Source organism: Poecile atricapillus, chromosome W (genome assembly GCF_030490865.1).
Source record: "Poecile atricapillus isolate bPoeAtr1 chromosome W, bPoeAtr1.hap1, whole genome shotgun sequence".
Taxonomy (NCBI): Eukaryota; Metazoa; Chordata; class Aves; order Passeriformes; family Paridae; genus Poecile; species Poecile atricapillus.
Window position 1 is genome coordinate 56,959,677 of NC_081288.1, and position 23,414 is coordinate 56,983,090.

The 23,414-nt window shown below is 42.4% G+C and overlaps 1 protein-coding gene across 7 annotated transcripts in view; it reads right to left on the bottom strand.

The window, feature by feature from the left end:
• LOC131591956 (traB domain-containing protein-like) overlaps window positions 1-19,719 on the bottom strand; it is a 33,452-nt gene extending 13,733 nt beyond the window's left edge. The window contains exons 1-6 of one of the 7 annotated variants that reach the window (XM_058863092.1): window positions 19,591-19,667; window positions 18,626-18,757; window positions 8,182-8,244; window positions 5,979-6,057; window positions 3,169-3,335; window positions 2,180-2,320 (exon numbers count right to left, since the gene is read on the bottom strand). In XM_058863092.1, the coding sequence (XP_058719075.1) occupies window positions 2,180-2,320; window positions 3,169-3,335; window positions 5,979-6,057; window positions 8,182-8,205 (411 nt within the window). In that variant the 5' untranslated portion in view covers window positions 8,206-8,244; window positions 18,626-18,757; window positions 19,591-19,667. Of the gene's footprint in view, window positions 1-2,179; window positions 2,321-3,168; window positions 3,336-3,471; window positions 6,058-8,181; window positions 8,245-16,607; window positions 16,631-18,625; window positions 18,758-19,500; window positions 19,521-19,590 lie in introns of those variants that run through there. The other 6 variants (XM_058863091.1, XM_058863093.1, XM_058863094.1 and 3 more) reach the window with 6 other exon arrangements.
• Window positions 19,720-23,414: the final 3,695 nt, after the last annotated feature.

Consider the following 23,414-nt stretch of genomic DNA (forward strand, 5'->3'; position numbering starts at 1 on the left):
AGATGATGTAGCAAAAACCGAGCCCTACTCAAACTACCACAGGGCCATGAAATGGACACAGAAGGGATAGTGGAACCAGGAAGCCAGGGAGAAGATAAGAGAACCGGTCATATCAGTACTGTACATCTCCAGGTTATCCACATTTGAGCAAGATACCAGTTCTGCACCATGTTGCTTTGCTTAATGGAAAGCAAACAGGTACTCCATTGCAAACAACTGTAAGGGTTTTGAAATTCAAGGAGGAGCTAAAGGAAGTCTGGTTTTAACCTGCAGCAGTTACTTGATAAGCTGTGGATAGCAGTGACCCATTGCAAATATGTATGTTTCATGCCAACATTCTGCTCAGCTTCCAGCTTCAATTAAGAGCAATGAAATCAAATTTTAGTGCTTAATACTAATGTAAGTAAGTGATTATAAAAAGACACCATTTGTGTTTTTCTTCCTCATTTCCAAACTCAAGGATGAAAGCTGAAAGCAGTTTTGACTTTTAATGTAGCTTTTGGGCCTGTCCATTTCAATGAGAGGAGGCAACTAAGGCATAACTGAGCAACTTATAAACTGGTCTGATTTTTATCAGAGAAAAACAAAGACACTATAATTTGGCCTGACACAGTTGGACTGTTCTTCCTGGTTTTCCCTATATAATCCATGCTGTTAGTGTTTCAAACAGGAGAGGTTGGAGGATTTTTTGGTTGAGACCATAGAAAAATACATTCTTTAAAAGGCCCAGTGTTCATATTTTATTATTTGCATTATTCCTGCAAATAAAGTAAAAGGAGACTAATACTGAACTGCAAGAATAGGAAGGATCCTCACAGTATTCTCTGGCTTTGGAGCCAATAGAGTCTGAGTTTTCTACTGTCTGCACACAAGATCACTTCATGCCCTGGTAGGAAGTGGTAACTGCAAAGCTGCCAACATGAATTTACATCACAGAGAAAATGAAGTCTGCTATTTTGTTTTCACTGTCCTTTTCCCCTTAACACAACACAAAATGTTGCACTTAGCGTTGACATAAGAAAGTTTCTGTGCCCGTTCACAAGGTCAGAAGCCCCCTAGCTATGCGGTTCCAGCTGTTGTAAACATGCATTTTGGCTACACGCATCAGAATAATCCACCTTACCCAAGATAAACAGATAGATGCAGCAATTCATGCAATACGCAAGTGTTTTGCAGTGTCTTTTCCTTTGATAGGGCATAAATAAAGAAAACAGGAAAGATGCATTATTGCCTAACTCTGCATGTCAGAAAGCCTGCTCTGAGACCCTGTGTGAGCATACACACTGCACAGCCCCAAGACACTGCAAGTGCTTCTGCATCCATGTAGATTACATTCCCATCAGGGGCGCAGTCCTGGAAATTCCCCAATTACATCAATAAAGCAATTCCAATATACAGTTACCACACAATCAAAATAACAATCTATGAATTTCTTCATCCAAGACACTGACACTCTTTGTACTATTGACCACGCACTGCCATTCTAATCAAGTATCCTGTCATTTTTAAGTCAACTTTGTGTTGTTTAACTGTGCCTAGCTTAAAATTACTTAAATGCAAGTTAGCTAGGTGGAACTGAAAAAATACAGGACTTTTTTTTTTTGCACACACATCCCGCTATGTCCACATCAAACTGCCAGAGTAGTTATAATATGAATAGAATCCCACACTTTTTAGCCAAAATTTTTCAGAATTCCCCTTCAGGGCCTATTTGTCAATTAGAAACTACTCAAAAGACAAGTGAATAGGTAGGAATTAAAAGAACAACACACCAGGATGAAGAAGGAATGCAGCTAAACAGAAAATACCAAAATTAAGTGTCCTTTAAATAGTTGTGATACAGATGCAGATTGCAGGAATAATAATCACATTTAAATATATTAGCAGAGCATTACAATTGCAAAGTTAGACTTGTGTTCTGCAAATGGAGCAGCTGTTAAATGCAGGAGGATTCCTGTTAAGGTAAAAAATTCGCCCAACCAATCCCATTGTGAAAAGAAAGTCCTCAATGCTCCATCTGAAAACAGAAAAATCTCACAAACCTAGTTTTGCCACTGTTATGGTATTCTCACCTACATCAACAGCATTAGGTTCCCAGATGGTGGGAACATTGGTTATGATTGCAATTTGACAAATTGCTCTTAGCATAAACCTTTAATTCTCACTGTAGGAATCATACCTGCTTTATAGCTTGTTGAAGTTTTTCCAGATTTATTTCTTTGGCTTCTTTTAATAATGTCTTTTCATCCATCTTTAACATAGAAACTCTGTACTGGCACAGTTCCACCACAACTACATCAGGCTGCACTTCTTGTATTGTCTGAAAAAGATGAATTTATTTATATTGCTTTAGAACAGAATTAACAGAAATGCAGCCAATATCAACATTTTAAAGAGAAAAGGGACCTTAAAAGCACATTTCAATAATAATTTTCAGTTTAAAAATCAGTAGAATAGTAAATAAGAGTTCTCCAAATAACTATGCATTGACAAAATTATTAAGGAAGGTGACAGTAAAATGTCTTAATTACTGGGTATTTTAGGACAGGATAATGGTGAACATATCGCTGGGAAAGTGAGATGGGAAGAAACACTTCACATTAAATTTTTCACAATCACAAAATTAATTTTACTTTACTCTGTGGCATTTTGCAGTCTGAGTTAGAATACACTTTGTGCAGAATTGTCAACCCTGATTCTTACAATATTCGTCCCCCTCTAGCTCCTGAATAAAGCCACTCTAAACTGCAGAGTTTGCAGGAGGTACTTGAAATAGTTCCTACTTTTACTAGGGCTTCAGACCTATTTGCAGCCTAAGAATGGAATCCAAGTTTTGTGTGGCATTGTTTTACAGCCATATATGATCCAAGCAACATAAGCTTCACTAGCGAGATTTCTACTTTCAACACTGGCACTGTATCTGCCTTTTTTACTGAAAGGCAAATAAAACTATTTGAGTTGGGAGAGCAACGAATTGCATCAAAATTTATAACTGTAACATGTCTGCCTCTGATCCCATAGTGCTGTTAGCCCTCCAACAGCCAACTAGAAAAAATAGAGCCAGAAGGTTACAGCACAGAACTAAGTCAGAGAGCTGGACTTCATGCTACGTAGAGCTCAGCTGAAACATTATAAAATGCTGCTGAAGGGCCCACACTGAGTATTTACCTTTACTACATCCTTTTTGCTGCTGTCACTGAAGTGAGCTGTTCCAACCACATACACTTTAGAACCATCCTCAGTGTCAAGCTCAGTCACAGTGCTTGGTAAAGCAGGCCTTTTCTGCCTCTTCTTCAACTTCATCTCCAGGAGAATTTTAAATGCATCTGCATCAGCTATAAATGTAAAGAAAAATAGAAAAGAAAAGCACACATGATACAAAGTGCAGGTAAGTAAGACAGAAAATAAAAATGTCACCACTAAACAGCAGAGCAGAGCTAAAAGGCCATTGATTTACCACTGTAATCTTACATTCAATTCTGAAGCTACATCATTGAGAGTGCCATCACTGGAGAGGCTGCCTCCAAGCATGGGTCTCAGTCCAGGTATCCTACCCTGTGGACACTGGGACAGGTTGTCCACGCAGTTCAGTAAGGGAAAGAGAGAAGCTGTGTGGCAGGTGAGGTGGACAGAGAAGCAAAGAATACTTAGAAAAGGTTTACACTAAATTAGAGAAAAAAAAAAAAAAAAGAAAATAAAAAAGGCATTTTTAAAATTCTAAACCCAAAGTGTTCCATTTTGGGATTCTTATCTATATAAATGATTGCAACACATGGACACTGGTGTGAATATGATGGCAAAGGCACCTGCACATATTGGCACAAATAGGATCCCTACAGCACCAACCGTAGCCTTTTCTGTGATTAACACACCAGGGATCAGTACACAAAGGAAAATTAAACCTCAAGAGGTATTTAGGTCAGGAATCCAATCATTCTTCCCTAGGTCCAACAACTATTTAAGATCAAAATGGTACAATGTGAGTTTAGCTCCTCTATGTCAAGCTTGCTGTGTGGAGAATAGGAGGATCTATCAACTCCACCACAGTTGCTCATTAAATGCCAGATAGCTTCATTGACTGAGACAGAGAACCTTTAACTCTACATCAATGGGAAATTAAAGTTGCTTTGAATGAGTAATCTTTAAGCTGTAATGCATCTTAGAAAAAAAAAGGATCAAGCAGGAAAGCAGAGTTTTGTTTCCAACCAACTCTCTTTCTCTGGCAAGCTGCTGCACAAGTTAGCAGAGGTCTCAAGTGGTCTCCAGAAGCCTGGAATAGGATCATAAGCCCAGGGGGAAAAAAAAAAAAAGATTAGTGAACAGTTTGTAGGCAGGATGTCAAAGATGCAGATAAATTACAGCTTCCTACCACACATTCATTTTATTAACCTGGTTGAACTGTGTGGCTCTGGCCCCAGTTCTGTCCCACAAATACTAATCTTGTAAGACTTTCTGTAAAAAAAAACCAAACCCAAACCAAAAACAAGCAAACAAAAACCCCACCAAATTAAAAAAAACAAACAAATAAAAAGAGAAAACCAAAACCAAAAAACCAAAAGCAACTCCTCAACATCCCTCTTAGCATTTTAGCAGCATACCACTTCATGGTCAATACCCAAGAACATGGTGTGCTGCAATCAGTACTGTCTGAGCTATGACAATGTTGCTGCCACAACAGCTGGTGATGCTAAGGAGGAGGTAAGGAAAACATGACTGAAAAAGGAAGAAGAGGTAAGGCTGTTGCATTTGTAGCATTGTCAGTCACATAATTATAAAAGCAGCCATAGCAGATCAACAAAAAGCCACCTAAGCAAATATCCCACCTTCTCCTTTGGTCAAAAGTGGATGCCTAATGGAGAATACAGTACATGGGGAAGTGTGTCTAATACCTGTCTCAAATACTTTCCTAGCCTAAAGCCATTTATGGCTCAGATTCCCCCAGCTGAAAGTGGTTTTTACATATTTGGTAACCCTTAAAGGGTGTAATTACTACTTATTTTTCAAGCTTTCACCTTACACATATATTCAGAATTGGACTGAATAACGTTTCATGTGAAGGGAAAATGCGGTAATGGTACAGTACCAAATGTTGTAATTTAAGGACACAATTAAGGAAAACATTCTCAGGAGAAGCTATGGTTTTTATTGAACCAACTTCTATATCTGGAGAAAAAAGCAACATAAAAAATTAATCTGCTTCTTTAGGTCTGCATACACCTCCCATAGCTTTAGTCCAGGCTCTGTTTGCTCCCATGAAAGCTGAGATCCCTAGGAGTTATTCAGCAGTGTTGCTGTTATATACTAATTTGCCCTAAGGTGGATCAGAGCCATTCTTTGCCAAAAAGCACAATCTGAATGTTCCTACTGTTATATATGAGCACTGTATACTTAATATCACAACAGCGTATCAATATACATAAAGCAAATCCTAAGAAGCTTTTGTGTTTTTCCTCTTAAGAAATGCTTGTCATTATCTGATCCTACCAGTAACAGGTAAGAAAATATACTCTTCCTGGGCTTCACAAGACAGTTTTGGTTGGAATACCTCTATTGCCACATCTCGCAGGCTTGCCAAAACATTTTCATGCTAGCATGGGCAAAAGCATTCCACTTAGGACAACATTGTATCACTAGATGCCAGACTGTCAAAGCAAACACATGCTTATGCATCACTGGCTTAGAAAGCAATAACTGAGCTTAAAATAATAGCTGAGTGTATCTATTAAATCTAAACATATTTACTTTTGAAAGTATGGGATCAGCAAACTGACCATCAATATGTGATTGCTCTTTCTAGATTTGATTTACACGACCAGGCCTTGAAACAAATCAAGAACAGATTAAATCAGCTATGACTTCATTAGCATCTCCCTTCTTTGCTAACAGCCCTGACCTTTTTAGGTAAGGAAAAGGCAAGGACATTTAGTTTAATACCCTTCCAGTACGGTACACCCTCCCCAGTCAAACCAGAAACATACAGATATTCTGTGATACACTTGATGTTTCCTTTGGGCCATCTTCTGGTGCATCAGAGGACGACATTGGATCTGCAGCAGCCTGTATGAAACAAATTCAAAAGGAGGCTAGGAATTATAATGGAATGTTTTAATACATCTTTTCCTTTGTGAGTTTACTCAGTTTGAGCCTACTGATAATATTCAAGCAAGTAAATAATTTAAGCAGTGTCACAGTTCAAAAACATCTGTGGTTTTACAACTATTTTTCCCTAACTGCCTGAGTGTGAGAAAGAACATATTAAAAACTAATTACTTCATGCCTACTTTAAGAGATAATATTTATACCCGACATGGAGCTATAAAATAAATGGGATTCCATATAAAAAACCCAAATTTATCTCTAACACTACCACAGCACTTTCTGTGTTGAAAACTAAAATGTGCACTGATTATTTAATACCACTTGACTCAACTACCAGTCAGAATTAGTCTGTCAGGAGTCTGACAAAGTTAATCAGTACTCACAAGACTAAACACATCCATTCTAGAAGAGTCAGGCCAAATATTTGTTGGAATAAGGAAATTACACAATATGTACATCAAATCTTAGAAAGTTCATGTGCGTGGTGACTTTATCCATATCAGAAATCAAAGTCAAAAAGATATAAGGCATCTGCCGAGTTTTGCTTTCTAAAGGAACAGAAGGCAATTGAAAAGATTCCCCAAGACTGACTCTTAGATATTATCACTAGAAGTATATGATACAGGTCTTTAGCTAACAAAGACCTTTCTTATTTTTAATTAGCCAGCAAGTTTGAAAACTTATAATAGAATTCAAACAATTCCAGTCATTCAGCTAATGTCATTCAAGCCAGAGAGGCAGAGCTAGTGCAGAAAAGACTCAGGAGTAAGGGAAAGCTAAATTATAAACTACTTTTAGACAACTATCTTAATTCAAAGTTTTATCAGGATGATTATTGGAAGAATTTGAAATTTCTGAACATTAAGTCAAAGAGTTAGAGATGGGACGAGAACCCATCAACTTTTAAGTACTTTCCAAAGAACAGACAATATTGATGAGTCAGCAAGCAGGCAGCCAACCTCTCCTGATGGATGTCAGCTTTTCAGCTAAAATGACTGGTTTATTGACTTTGTACATAACCTGGTAATGTTTAAAGCAAGGCTGTATTAAGCACATCCAGTTGTTAAGAGCTTTCTACAAGAGTAATTATTTTCTTCTTGCATTCCGTTATGCTAATCAGGAATTTTGAGAAAATAAATCCTGAGTGTCTTACCATGGCCCCACTGAAGGCAAGGAAAAATTTATTATACATTTCATGGAGTAAACTCAAAAAGTACAACAGCTTTACAGTGCAAAGCTTAAAATACTCAACAGCAACACATCATCCTTTCACTACACAGCAAGTCTGTTCATTGACAACTGCAAACTGCAATTACATTCACAAATCTAATTTACCACCAGCTCAGCTTTCGATCACAACATATGGCTTGACTGTACTGCTTCCATACATTAAGTCTAGTCACAACAATATTTTGGAAAAATTTATCCATCTGTAACACATGAAATTAACCCCATCACTTATGCTGGCTTTGTCATCACAACATCACAACACTGCAATGAGCACAGCACTAAGCCACCACATTAGGAATCTGTTGTCTTTTTTTTTATTAACAGGACAAAAGAACTGACATTCTTATACTTCATAGGATAATAATTTCCTGAGCTTCATCTATTATACCAGAAAAAGGTTTTGAGATACACAGATATGAAAGAAGAAGAGAAGGAACGGAAAGGATAGAAAAAGCATCTCTTTAATCTGGCAAGGAACTTCAGCCATGTACAATGAGATTATTCATTAATAATCAATTTCTGTAATTTACTTACAAAACCTTTTTCCTCCTAAAGGTTTAATCTCATAGGTTAAACGATTTTATGCAATTCCTCACTTGCAAGTAGAATAATAGAAAAGACTCATTTTAGCTTTTGCAACTGGAGGGAAAGAGAACCTGAAAAGAACCTAAAGGTATCAAGAAAAATAACACTCAGCTCTCCATACCCGTTTTAAAAGGGGTTTCACACTGGCATTCTCAGTCGTAAGACTTTGCAGAACTTGCCCAAGAATAAGTGCAAGAACCTGGCTGATTCAAGTCTTGACCTTCCCTACAACTGTGCTGAGATACAAATGTCATCTCCAAATCCTACCTCAGGCTGTTGCTCCTCTTGCATTCCTGTAGCGTAGGCTTATTTTCACCAACCACACAAGAACTGCAAGAAGTAAAAAGAAATGGAAGAGAATTAAAAATTAATGACATAACCCAGAATATTTGCTCAAGAACTGTCAGGGGAAAAACAAAAATGTGTCTCTATAGTCTGTAATAAAGGTTGAAGTAATAAAAGCAGCAAACTGAAGAGGCACAAATGTCACCTCTTCAACTCTACTGCCATTAAAAGAACCACAACAAACCAACAGCAACTCCTCCAGCAGTAGGTAAAACTAGTCTGTTTCAGTATGATTCTTGAGGTGGCTCTAAAGCCAGAGCGCAGTTTCCGCAACAGCAAAAATCTTGCTCAACTTAATCAATAGTTCTGTCCTGTCCATATGAACTACATCAAGACAGTTTTTAGACAGATTTTAAGGAATTATCTGTTTCTAGGACTTCACTGCTGCACAGAATAGGAGAGCAGTCACAGTCCTAAAATGGAATTGTAGTTATACATATTGTTTTATCTGCATCATGTGACTACAAATTAATAAATATGCCAGGGTTAGATGACCAGTCAGCTAGTATCTGTGTGACAAGCCTGTGAAACTAAGTTTCACTAAACCCTTAGTACATGGTTTCCATTTAGTTTAACAATAGGGATGAAGGAATCTTAAAAGTCCAAAGTTCTCCCTGAAGCTGGCAGAGTGCTGTGATTGGACTTGGGTGGTACTCTGACATGATTACACAAGACACTGAATAATGACTAGTGCTCATTCTGCTTATTCTCACTGCCATCCCACTAATACTGAAGAACTCAAAGAAAGTGCTGTTTCTTTACTACAGCATTTTGGACTACCTCATTTGAACTATTTAATAGTACGTGTGAACATTGTTTTATTTTATTAAATAAAGAAAGAGCAATCCAGAACAACTTATTCATGGAATACATTTGCAGTCCTGCTCTGAGGAGTGGACAGACAAGTTTGGCTCCAGCCCTATGGACAGGTAAGGCTGGAGAAAAACTGGCTGGCATCTGGGTAACAGCATGCTTCAGCACACAAATGTGATGCCAAGCCTCCTCCTTCACCAAGTACAACAGACCCTTGCAGTTGGATTAGTGCTCTGTATTCTGGTTTCTAGAAAGCCATTTGCTTTCTAGCTTTGCTTGAAAAAAATATGTTTCTTTAAAAGAGCATTTGCCTGGGCAGTATGAAGCGAGTGTAATTCTGTCCACTGGCACATCTCCCTCCATGCAGTAGAGGGATTCCAGGAATTTGTGCCTCCTTGCTGTCCATTGCTCATGGTCAGCCAGCAAACCGGAGATCACAGCTGCAGGCTTGGCAAGAACAAAGTGGAGCGGCCAAGATCCTGGCTTCTGCGTAGTCTCTAGAGCAAAATCCCCATGGAACCCAAGAGAGCCCCACAGCTGTGGCCACAGATCCTGAGCTTCAAGGCAAATACCTCATTAAAACAAACATTAAAAAAACCCATTAAAACAAAAAAAATACACACTGCACACAGTCCAAGAGGTTCATTAAAACAAACCATTCAAAACCATGCAAGAAGATTGCACAGACAACATAAGCACTCCAGTGGTTTTGCTACAAGGCACAATGCAATTTTAAAACCGGGATCTTCTTGCCTTCCAAGGAGTCAAGTCAAGGAAACCTGGATGGATGTCAGAGTAAGCTTGAATAGCAGGTGAAGCTGAACTGCTCTTCTGCTTCAGTATTTACACAATTTACAAGTGCTGTGGACAGATCTAAAGCAGCACAGCTGAAGGAAACCCCTGCCTTGAGACCTGCAACCTGACTGGGACACACCAACCCACGGACACCTCACTCCAGACTGTCAGTTTTGTGGGCTTAAGTAAACTCAGCACCTCTTTTTATCCTGTCCTGTCTCTGACAGAAGGGTTTAACTACTTGTTGACTTAGGCAGTAAACCAGACTGGAAAGCAGGCTCAGTTTAAAAAAAAATTCTTTTCCTCCTCACTCTACCAAGGCATTTTTAGTTCAGATGATCAAACAGCTGCAGGAAGAACTCCAGCACCAAAACTTGAGGAACAGCATGAAGTGGAGATGCTGAAACCAACTGCCCTCTGAGAAAATACTTGTTCAACTACAGCATCACTGAGAGAGTACCAATACTCTGATGCTCAGCTCTGGGCTTGGCTCTCAACTGGCTTGTGCGCAAAATACCACTTTGTTCTTTTGGCAGTGAATCAGCTGGCCCTAAATACAATCTAAAGTTCTAAGCTTCATTAAGGCCTGCTGGCATTTGAAAACTTGTCTCTTATCTACAGAGTCCTCTTCAAAATAATGAACTGCAAGTTTTGTTTAAAGAATAGACTCCTAGACAGAAGCACTACATGGTATTTTTTCCCATCAAGTGACATTTTAGAAAACCTCATCCCATTCACCACTGACTAAATTATATGTCTGATAGTGGTGGGGACGGGGGGAGAGATCTTCTTCGAAGTTTACTCATGTTTACTAGCACCAGTTTTTAACTGACCTTTAGCTTTGGAGAAAACAAGCTGTTTGTTTCAAGCTCCAGCCTCTGCAGGGAATCCATGGAACCATACTTCCATGGCCAGATGAGAGAAGGGGCAGCCACAATGACAGGCAAGTCTGTCACCGTTTTCTTCTAGGACAAGTGGGCCCATGGGAATCTCATGAGGTTTGGTAAGTGCCAGGTGCTAGACCTGGGTCAGGGCAATCCCCCATCATCAATACAGGCTGGGGATCAAGGCACATGCTGAGAACAGCCCTGCTGAGAACTTGAGGGTGCTGGTGGATGAGAGGCTGGACGTGACCCGGCACTTGCAGCACAGAAAGCCAAGTCTGTCCTGGGCTACGTCCAAAGCAGTGTGGGCAGCAGGGAAAGGGGAAGTGATTCTGTCCCTCTGCTCTGGGGACACCGCACCTGCAGTGCTGCATCCAGCTCTGGGGTCCCAGCACAGGAAGGACACTGACCTGTTGGACTGAGTCCAGAAGAGGCCACCAATATGGTTAGATGGCTACAGCACCTCTCCTTTAAGGAAAGGCTGAGACAATAGTGGCTGTTCAGCCCGGAAAAGAGAAGGCTTTGGGGTGACCTAATTGCAGCCTTCCAGTACCTGATAGGAGCCTAAAAAAAACATGGAAAGGGACATTTTACAACAGCTAGTAATAGCAGTAATAACGCAACTAGAGGGAATGGCTTCAAACTAAGAGACAGTAGATTAGGATTAGATATCCGGAAAAAATTCTTTACTGTGAGGGTGGTGAGGCACTGGAACTTTGGTTGCCCAAAGATGCTGTGGATGCCCTATCCCTGTGAGAGTTCAAGGCCAGTCTGTATGGAGCTTGGAGCACCCTGTGACAGGTGTTTCTGTCAACTGCAGGAAGGCTGGAATTAGATCTTGAAGATCCCTTCCTACCCAGGAATTCTACGCTCTTGTTTTCAGGTGCTTAGATTACTTAGGTTACACTGGAGGTAAAATTTTCCATGCAGAAGACCTGTCTCTAGACTCACCAGAGTACAAACAAGGCTGGGTACTCAGCTAGCAGCATCCTCCTCATTAGCACGGGCAAAAGTCCATATATTTTGGGAATTAGTCAAATACCTTGGACTCCAGGCTGACCTAGCTCATCCATGTGAAAGACACTATCCTTGTACATCTATGTATTCACAGAAGGTATGTGTGTGCTATGATATTTGAAATATAATTGAAGCCTCTGAGAGAAGACTGAATGTACCTTGTTGTTACACAGATAATGAACTGAAGTGCACAAATCTGTATGTACTTCTTTCTACCATGTCCAACAGCAAGAAGAGGGGCCAATTCAGATCAAATTCTGGCAACCATCTGAGCAATTTACATCCATGCATTTCCAAATTTCTTGCAGTTTAATTTTCCAACCTGTGTTTTGGGCTTTTTTTTTTTTTTTAAAGTTTACTTTCCTAAAGAAATTACACAAGGTAATAAGGCATCGTCTTTGTCTGTGTTTGTTCACCCACAGGTGAATTTTAAACAATTTTGGCAAGCAGGAAATTCTCATAGTCATTTAGAGGTACAACACACAGCACTGCTCCTCCAGGAGAAAAAGATCATTGAAGATTAGAGGAGGTGCATATGAAAAAGAAGTGGTCAGCAGAACTTGCCAGGGAACAAAAGGAAATTCAATCCCAAGCTGAAAAGCCACAGGCAAAAAAAATCCTATTCAGACAATTATGTACAGTGTTCTATAATATGTATACTGCAGTATCTCATAAACTCAAATTCTACTTACCATGAGATTTGGCATGAACATGTGAAACCAATCAAATTCCCCTCCTACAGCTACTTCAAAGGCCTTTACAAGAGCCCCTTTTGAGATATATCACATACTGAAAATCTCAGACACGACAGTGCACTTCTTTCAGATGCACTGGGAGACACAGCTTTTAGGCACTCAAAGACGAGAGATTAGGATGTATTTCTGTTCTCTTATCTGCCAGGAGACTGTCTTAATCAGGGATTCATTCTCCTGTTTCAAGTACTACCAAGAAAATTGCTGGAGCTAGAAGAAACAAAGAGGGGTCTGATGCTCCTTATAACCCAGCAAGATCAGACTTTGCCTCTGAAATTTTCTTGAAAGAACTCCTTGATGGCTGAATCTCTACCTCAAGCACCTTTTTTCCACACAAGTGTAATTCTTGTACTTACTGCATCTTTGTTAGTCCGAGGGAGCCTGCCATTCACTGAGCCATTAAAAATAGTTGTTTATATATACATGTGTGTAAAGGTGAAGCCCTTTTGTCAACTCTTAAGATACCTGGGCAACCGAAGAGGAATTTTTGAGACCACTGCACAAACTGCAAACCTAGAATTTAGCCATTACTCATGTCTAAGCACCTACTTCCTCTCAAGGTCTTCTTGCTCCCACAGCACACACAGGACAGCCAGTGCTACTGAGAAAAGTACTGCCAAAGAAGAGCTGTATTTTTCCCATGCACATGGGCATTATGCTCTTTCCTCCAAAATAGCAAGTTCAGAAAGGAACACACAGAAAAAGTTCAACATCATCTAGCAATGCTTACCCTGCATAGAGGCTGGCAAAGCAGAAGTAGGAAGAACTCCCTGCCATGCTACTTCACATCAGCCCTCCAGTCCTCCAATTATAAACCAGCTTTAGTAGCACTTCTTAGCATGAAATCTTCTCATGAACTCATTTTTCATACTTGATAGCCTTAGTCAACCAAAGTGTTCCGGTTCTAGTTTCGTATTTAGGCATCTGAAACTCTCTTAGCTTGCAGTTTCAAGAACACAAGAGGTACATGCATTCACAAATCAGGGCTTCTAGCAGGTTAAAGAACAGAAGGCCCTTTCCTGTTTAATTTCAGTGAGGTAATTAACTGAGAAAATTCAAACACCACACATACAACTTGTAACAGTATCCCCCTACAGTAGGGCTAAACTTGTTCCTTTACTGTCTTGTCTAAATTTGCTTCCTTCAGACAGCGATTCAACTGAATCAATAAAAAAGCCCTCAAAAACCTCATGCTCCTACCCACATAACAACATAGCCAACTATTTTTAACAAGATTTTTATTGGATGTTTTCCTCCTTCTGAGCTATACAGAAATTCAGAAGCAGCACTTTGTTTCCTCAACATGTTGACACTGCAAGAGGGAAATAAAAGTTGACTGTAGAATTTGCTCTGTATTTTCTACGTGCTGCACACATTAGAATAGCTAGTAAAGAAACTGGGAAAGAAGTGCCAAGCTACAGATTGTTCCACCTTTTACTGAAAGGAATGGGCAAAATTTTCTGTCTTTGATCCCCTCAACAAACAAATCCAAATGTACCTATTAGTGCTTTTGATAGCTAAAATATTCACTAACATTGCAGAAGGTTACACCCACACATCCCCTGGTACTCCAAGCGTTAATCCTGTAGCCTCCAAGATAGGATTGTATATTCCCGTTTTACAAATAAGTAACTGAGGTATATGGATGCTCAAATACATCTACAGATCTGACCTCTGGTAGCTAAAGAAGTAGTTAGAAGGCTTGTGGAACTTTCAAAGCATTTCAATTTTGCAATCTGAGTTTTTCTTTGTTTTTGATCATTGGTCCTTCTAGGATCCCCACACACCCCACAGGACAGCACTTCCTCCCGGTAACAAGACACTGCCATTCATCCTTGTTCCCCCAAAGCTGCTGTGGGAAAGACAAGAGATAGGCTAAGGACTGAATCTGAGATCAAGCTGTCAAATAATAAAGTGGCAGTCTTCCAGTGAAAATATAATACACCTCACACAGGTCACACTACAACTGAGCCAAAACCGACCTGAACTAGACATAAGCCACAGGAACACACAAAAGACTGCCACAAACAGACTCGTGTGCTAGCCCTCTTAACACCAGTATCCCTGGCCAGAACACAGCTTCCTTGGCATGAGTTACAGCAATAAAAATTTACCTGCATCTACGTGCATTAAGTGTGCTGTGTTCCTTTCATCCTCTAAACCTGCAGTTTCACTAGCAATGGATATTTGATTTAGCATGTATAACTTGAACACTTTACATTACTTTACATTTACATCATGAGATGCGTAAGCACATCTCACTTGAATGCTTGAATTGCTGCTACCCTTTAACAGGATCACTTACTTTATCTAAACAAAAGAGGCATATCAGTACCTCAGAAGATACAGACCCAACTTTTCTCCCACAGACAAACTTTTGCACTATTTACTCAGTCTGAAATACCTTCCATGCATAACATTTAACCTACTAAGAAGGCAAAACCAAAATAACAAATACCCACTTAAGTCTCAGCACCATACTCTGCAACATAAACAGAGTATTTAAGGTTGATGAGGCTTTTTCCATACTTACAAACAGAAATCTTACAAATGTTTACAAACAATCATCAGCACCAAATGGTGTCTACTCTGTTGATAGCCTACTCATACTCAGGATGCATCAGCGGAAACCTGTCTGCCAATTAATGTAACAGCCACAAATTCAGAAATTGGAATGTATTTCAAAATTATCACCAAGGTGACCTACTCCACATATTGCATGTTATCTCTTTGACACAAACCCACGCCTTTGAAACTCAACTGAGCAACTGGTTCTGTAATCACAGATGGTTGTAGAGCATGGCTCTGGTTTCTCATGACTCAGAAGTTCACAAATTTCAAAATGCATATTTTTACCCTCTGAGCATCAATGAGGTGTTCCTGCAAAATGAACTCTGCAGACATATGCAGCCTAAACTCAGGTACTTGCACACTAGAGTCACCATCCATTTGCATGCTTTGGAAGTTAAAACATAAAAGTCAAGGAAAACTACATTAATTTTGCTTGAAAGGAGGTGTTGAAACATGAGAATATGTGGCCTGGGACACAGAAAACATGTTTATTGGTGAAAGACAAGAAAGCATTCTCATATGCTCTGTGGTTTTACAAAGTTATTGCTATTACACTGACTAGGGCTACTTGATGAATTGAGTAAGTATGAGGTGAATCAGGATGCTAATGCACCGCATTGCAGATTTATGAACAAACATTAGCTCAAATCCTTACTCTTTTAAGAGATTGCAGAGGTTGTAAAGATACTGCTAAATTTATAAACACGGGACAGAAAGATCACAGTGATGTGGCTCAAGTCTGGACAGGCTCTCAGAAACTGACAGTTTTTTAGAATCTATCCAAGCCACTTTCCTATTGTATTCCAATGTGAATTATGTGAATTCAGCAAAGATGTAGAACTAAAATAATTTATTAGACTTTCCTGTATGCAGCAGCTTGGGGTAAGATACCAGTACATCTCCTCCTTCCAGGCCATATAAATCTATGAACCAAGCGATACTTCTGGTTTTGGAAAACCCTCTGCAAAACACTCTGAAGCAGAACAGAAGGAAAATTACACAGCTGCTGCATGTGTATGGAGTTCTAGAAGAAGCAGGTTTTACACTCTGCTCATTACCTACAAGCAGCAAGCAAAGGAAATGGGTAAGTTCTGCAGTGTCAATGGCTGCTGAAATATGCAGAAGCTGCATCTCAAAAGTACATTCATTTCTGCTACAAACACTTCGAAATGCAATCCTTATGATGGTAAATTTGGGATTTTAGAGGACAAAATTTTTCCCAGCTGCCAAGCACATTACTTATCAGTAGTGTTCTTCTGCCTGTCCCTTTCATCCTACTCTCCCCAAACACGATAGTGAACAAGCTGATCTACTCTTTTAAAATCATTAGGTGAACACAAAGCTAAAAACAGTTACATGACATGGAGCCATCTTCTGGCAACAAGAAACAGCTCTACTGTGGCAGGGAACTGAAGAAAAACTCCTCAGACACAAAGCTCCAGGGCAGCAAATTCCAGCCTGCAGTCACAGAAACCCCACGGTAACACTAGCATCTCAGAACTATGGACACACTCACAGGAAAGCTGTTCTACTTCCAAGTCCATCCAGCTGTTGCACCACTCATTTCAGCTGTAAAGGACTCTGCACCTAAAAAATTCAGCATACATATATTAAAAAAAATATTAAAAAAATCTCTATTTCCATTACTATCAGCTGCCCTTCCAAGAAATGAGAAAACCCTCAAAAACTCCTGATCCCAGTTCTTCACACACAGGCCTTCTTTACAGGCTACACAGGAACTGACAGTCTTGCTGTCCTTCTGAAGGGCAGCTACCAGTTGAGCAACATGCGAGATACACATCCTAGCAAGGCAAGACCAGGATCTCCAGATGCAGTACACAGGTGACTGGACACTTTCTTCAGTTTCACCAGCAGTCATGGAATTGTTCAGCTGCAGTGTAGGCTCTTGCTCTCTTTCAAAAGTGTGCACAGCCTTCCTGAGATAGACAGCCCAGACAGCCTGAAGGGCTTACCCCCTGGAAGACACACTCCTGGAACTCCAGTGTAGTGCTTGATATGCAGGGTCATCAGGACGTTTAAATTCTTGCAACATGGACATGCTAAGTTCCTGCATCCCTCTGTGATTTCAATCAAAACTGCAAAGCACGTCAACTAAAGGCAAGGGAGGGAAGGAGGAAGCAGAAAACAGCTCCTCTATTTTTTAAAAATTATTATTAGAAAAGTAAGTATACAGGAAAAGAACTTATCACCGAGTTCATGCACATTTTCACACAAATCTATAAATTGTGGCTAATATTAAAGTTTTGCTCCCTTGAGTCCTTTTTAGAAAGGGAGAAAAACACTCACTGCGAAAGTTTTAAGTTCAAATACAGAACCACAGTATTAACTAACGTGTTGAAACCACCTGAAATTTGAATGACCCTTTAAAAAAGCATTCAGTAACTGAAGGTCTGATCTCAGATTCAATCCACAAAGGCATCTGCAAATATGTTTCTAATCTAGTAACAATCACCACCAAGAGAATATATTGGTCAGGTTTTGTACTAAATCATCTATGAAAGACAGCCAGTGTCCCGTCTCCTGACAGGACAAGGAGAGCTACAGAATCCTTCTTTCTCACTGGCATTGGCTGGCAAAGCACATGCTGTGATATCACCTCAGACAGACACAGTTACACACCACTCCCATTAAATCTGGGGCACACTTATCTCTGGCCTGCTCTCATTTCTACATTTTCAAAGACTGTCCCAAATCTCTTTCTGCACGTTTCCTGAACAGCAAATAAGGAAAAAGAGGATGCTTTCCAAAAAGTATTATTTTAAAAAAGCACTCATATAACTCTCCACAAACAGACGCCAATACCACGTGGTTCATTCACAGTTGTGGTGGCAGCAGCAGCAGTGTTTCATCATATTTACCATATGGAAGAAATACACTGAAAAATCAAACTCTTCTAGCACCAAGCTACACAATATCCAAGTCTACATTTAAGAGCCAGAGTGCCAGACACTGTGAGGACTGAAGTTTATGATAAGCAACTTAAAACTGAGATTTACAATACAATAGTCAATTCAAGTTACTGAATCTTGAAAGTCTACTGACTGCCACCAACAGCAAGGCACAAACCAGTGCCACAGCCACAACCCAGATTTTTCAATTAATAAACTCGTTTAGCTTAGGATAATTAAATGGACATGTGCTTATCCTCTACTGTGTAAGGTCTACCGCCCAATAAAATACAGTAGAGAAATCCCTGGAATCTGTTTGGTTTGGGTTTTCAAATTTTTTTTTGCTTTGTTCTGTTAGCTTTCCAAGAAAGAATACTTCCACTGATGAGATGAACAGTAGTTGCATAGATACACATCTCTACAAAATGGAGAAGTGCCATTCCAGACACCCTGGGTATTTCTTTTGACTGGTATTGTCACCACCACATCTGCAAAACAGCATCTAACTTGTAACAGACCATACCATTCTCTCACTTTTCCAACCCATCAGTTGCAACTTTCTGCCAAGTTTTACAAAAAAAAAAAAATAGTCTCTTTCTTCCTGAAAGGGAGTAAAAATAAATACCTGTTATATGGACATCTGCATCGGTGTATTTTCCTCAAGAGAAAAGCCCAGGCTATGCCTGTCATACGAGTTATGTTCAAGAGATAGGTTAATTTGAACTATTTTCAGAGGTGAACTCAGAAAAAGCCACGACTGTTCAGAGACCCAAAAAAAAAAAAAAGAAAAAAAAAAGAAAAACTGCGAGTCTCAGCTTTACCGCAGCTCCCTGCCAGAACCAAACAAATCCCACGCTCTTATCATCAAACACCTGGATCAGGAGCGTTGTGCCACGTCCGTGAACCCCCAAACCAGGGAACAGCCGTAACGAGGGAGCTAAGGACACGCTTACAAACGGCCCTAAGAGTCGCATTTCCCCGCAAGTTTCCTACCCAGCTGTAGTTCCCCGGCCGGCAGGGCAGGGCAGGGCAGCGCTGGCCTCCTCGCGGAGCGCCCCCGGGAGGCGGCGGGCAGCGGCCGCCCGGCCTCCTCTTGCCCCACGAGCGGGGCCGAACGCCTCAGTCCGCCCGCTACGAGGCGGAGCTCGCTCGCCCGCCCGCCGGGAGGCCGCCCCCGCCCGGAGAGGCCCCCTCGGCCCCGCCGCCCGCGGGGTCACCGGCGGGGCAGCGCCGAACCAGCCCCGGCTGCAACTCTCTCGCCAGCCCCGGGGAGCGCTTCCAGCAGCGGGAGCCAGTAGGGCCGCCGTCCCCCGGCCACCTCCCCGCCCAAGCGGGCGCTGCCCGGCAGCAGCTCCGGGCCGGCACCTGGAGAGGCAGGGCCGGGTGCGTGCCAAGAGCGAGCAGCGAGGGGACACGGCCGCGCCGCTTGTAGCCCCCCTCCCCTCCTCGGAGCACCGAGAGAACCCCGACACCCCCCCATCCGCTCCCTCTTGCACGCACCCGCCGTGACCGGGGTCGGCCCCAGCACGGCCCCGCCGCCCCCAGGCCCGGCGGGACGCGACAGCACGGCCGCCCCCCGTCCCCGCTGACCTGCCGTGCTCGACGATGGGAGCGGCGGAGCCGCCGCGGTCCGGGGCGCTGCGGGCGGAGCGGCGCGGGGCGCGTTAGCCGGACAACGTGCTGCAGGAGTCAGCGCGGGGCGGGGCCCCCGCAGGGCACCCTGGGAATTGTAGTCCTCCTCGGCTCCCGGTTGCGAGGCAGCGGGTGGCAGCGGACTACAGCTCCCAGCCCGCGGGGCGAGCTGGCCCCTCCTCTTCCCTCCCTCTCCCCGCGCTGCTCCTCCGCCGGCGGCCGCTCCGCTCCGGGCCGGGTCCGGCGGCCGCTCAGATCTCTGCTGGCGGAAGGGCCGCCAGGGCCTAGCGGGATTTCTGCGGGAACCCCGGAGCGGAGCGTGTGGGGCTGCCGTCAGCGGGTTTCCAAGCGCCTTCAGCTTCCGTGGGGGGCGGGGGTCCTTCTGGCAGGGAATTGAGCCACGTCTTTGAGGCTGCTTCCCTGTACTGGTGAAGCAACTCTGCGGCCACGGCGACCGCTCTCAACCGAGCCCGGCTTGGCGCAGGAGGTCCAGCTTGGCACCCACCTTGGAGCCCTGGACTGGGAGCCAGCAGCGCTGCCCAGGTGTCCGTGCCTGCCGTGGCTGCTGGCGGCGTGCTGGCACACGCGTGGCCGTCCTTGGAAGCCGTTTGGAAATGTGAGCAAGTGTAAGAAAGAACCCCTAGGTGTGGGACTGCACGGGGTGTCCATGTGAAAACACGCCGTGGGTCTAATGAAGACTGAAATAGCAGGGATACCCCACCAAACGACATGATCTCTGAAGTTATCAATGACTTCCTCGATATGCAGCCCTGCTTGCCACCGCTGTTCTGGCTCTTCGCTTTCTCTCTTGCAGTGGGCTTTTCCTGCTGGAAAAGAGTTAGATGTTTCACCCACAAAACAAAAAACTGTGTTACACCACCTGTTTAAGTACAAGGGGCATTTGATGATACTCCAAATTACTAGGCTGACACATACAAATATTTTACTGGTCAAGAAAACATTTGTTTTAATGTGTCAAGAGTTGATTATAACAACCAGTTGTGTCCTGGAATTGTTTCTATCCTTTTCCTGCTTCTCTGTTCCATTTCTGATAAGTCACAACATAAGTTCAATGACAGTATGGCTTAAACACCCATTTAGTCTGCACACACATTTGTTGTCTAAATACAGTTTCATTTGAACAGATGTGAAGGTATGTTTTCTGATTTTTTCTTACTTCACATCCTGGGTTAGTTTAGGATTAGGTTGAGCTTTGCAAGTATGTGGTACGTGGAAATCAAGTCCAGACATGTTGAGACAAAAACAAGGAGTTTTACTTCCTGTTTCCACTTGCTGTAAAAGCACAGAGCAGACATTTAATGTGTGAATGATCAAAACACACCAAATCAAATAAGGTGCAAGCTACACAGATCTTCAATTCTGAGGAAGAACCAGGCAGTGTCTGACATAAAAGGAAGAAAATTTCACTTTGGGCATTTTAATCTGGTGCTGTACACTGATTCCAAATAAATTTGTTTTTTTTTTTCCCACAACTGGTGAGTGAAGGCCACCAAGAAAGATGGGACACTGCTACATTAGAAGAAGTTGGTTGATGCTTTTGGGGAGTGTGCCTGATGACTTCATTGGCATCCAAGGACATCGGCCTTTTGAGTAGTGTCATTCTAGATGGAGCTGCTCCCCCTGACCACAGCTGCTTGCTTCTGAGTCTGCTTCTAATCCCACCTCTTCCAGGCATCATCTTGCCCAGCCACAAGCTTTCCATGGCACGAAATCCACCACAGGGCTGTCCTGTAACAGGTATAGCCCTGTGAACCTTGGCTAAACAGCAGATGAGAGGCCCTTAGGCTCAGCACCCTGACTATCAAGTTGCAGTAATGTCCCTTACACACCTGATCACAGATTTTATCCTCAGATTTGCTCAAGTATCAGTGTGTGCCAAGCTTATACTCAAGCCCTAGCTATTTGCAGTGTCATGTGTTTGGTTCAAGCTGATACTGAGTGACAGTTCAGTATTTTTTTGACTGCAGTTCCTCCTACACCACCAATGGTGTTTTGTTCAAACTCTGTGAGCCCCTTGACAAATTACAGATCTGTTCCTAAGTTTCCCACTGCTTCAGCTGCAAAAGTTCAATGATTTCTTGGTCAGAGCATGGGAACACTGCCTTACCCTGCAGGAAAGACCTCAGCTGATCTGACTGACAAACCCTGTGTTTTTGGGAATACTGTGAACCTTGCTGGCCTGATTTCATTTTAGCTCGTGGTGCTGTGCCCTGATTATGTCAACATAAAAGTGTTGGTACTTTTGTGTATACTTACTTCGGGCAGTGTTTCCTTTGCTGGCTCAGCAAGAACTGTGATGGTTGAACATGTCTTTACAAGGACCAAAGTAAGATGCAGGTCTGGTGATGTGAAACAGTGTGACTGGAGATTCTGCTGTTTCAGCTTGGTCTCTGGTGCACAACACTTCTGAAAGTGGAGAGGGAGGGCTGAAATGGGGGGAAGTTTATCAAAAGCAGGGACCTCTGCCAGCAGGAGGTCTTGGAGCTGCCTTTGTGCCAGGACTGTGCCAGGGATCCCTCTGACAACTGTGGTGTCTCTGCAAGAGCCTGCGTGACTGTAAATTGTCTTCTGCTTCACTGTGAGTAATGAATGAGAGAGTTGTGGTAATTGAACACTCCATTAATTAGCAATTGCAAGATGGGTCACTGGTGTCTTCTGAGAAGCCTAATGTGACATGTAAATCCTGTTCTTGGATTTAATACATTGAATATCTTCTTTAAATGTTGCTATTGATGTGGAATTGTTTTGAGATCAATGGCAAATGCCAGTAGTGAAGAGAGGGCATGGTAGATGATTCCCGGATTTCTTCAGTGTTTCAGCTCTACTAAAAGTGCACTTCTTTTTTATACCGAAGCTGAGCTTCATGGAATGATTACCAGCTACAGCACAGTGTATCTGAAGTAAATTTGTTGTGTAATGAGCCAGAAAGGCTCCTCATGAACATGCCACTGTTCTTAGGCATAGAAATTTCCAGAAATTTTTGGGATTTCCAGGGCTAGAAAAGAGGAGGGGAAGCTAAGTGCACTTCTGCCTGCCTTCCCTTCCTCTCTTTCCTTCTTTTCTTCCCTCCCTCCTGCCTTCATCTTCCATTCATTCTGCTCTCTTCTTTCTCTTTCTTAAAAAGTTGTTTTTACATAAGGTTTCTTAAGAACTGATAGGAGTAATGGTGATTTCAGCCATAAAAGCTCGATTGTCTTGAGTTATCTCTGGTTTGTAGCAAATAGAGACCCAGTGCAACATTTGAATCAGCGCCTGAACAGATTGCCAGGGAAGGTACCAGGCTGTTTCCTGGATGGCCATATGTCTGTCCATGTCACAACAGGTTCTTAAGAACTCGTAATACAGAACAAATCACTACAACCACCCAAAACAAAAACCTTCAGTAATCGAAATGTTATTCAAGCATCTGACCTAAACTGGTGTTTTCTTGTATCCGAGTCCAGTAGCTCGTGCTCTATGGGACTGGAGGACAACTTTCTCTTTGTAGCAGCCTTCACCTGTTTAAACATTGTGACGTCTTCTCTTGACTTCTCTAGATTAGTGAGCTTTAAGATTTTCTCCGTGATTCCCAGCCTCACGGATTCTTGGCTGGGGTCGGTACTGCACACTGCCTGGAAAACTCACCCGCACCCATCACTGCTGGGCACTCCGCAGATCAGCAGAACCCCTCCCCACCACCCCTGGCGTTTCCAACCCGGGAGCAAGGAGGGGGTGGTGGATACACAAGGAGGGTTTCACGGGCGGGCGGGGAGCGGGGTGCG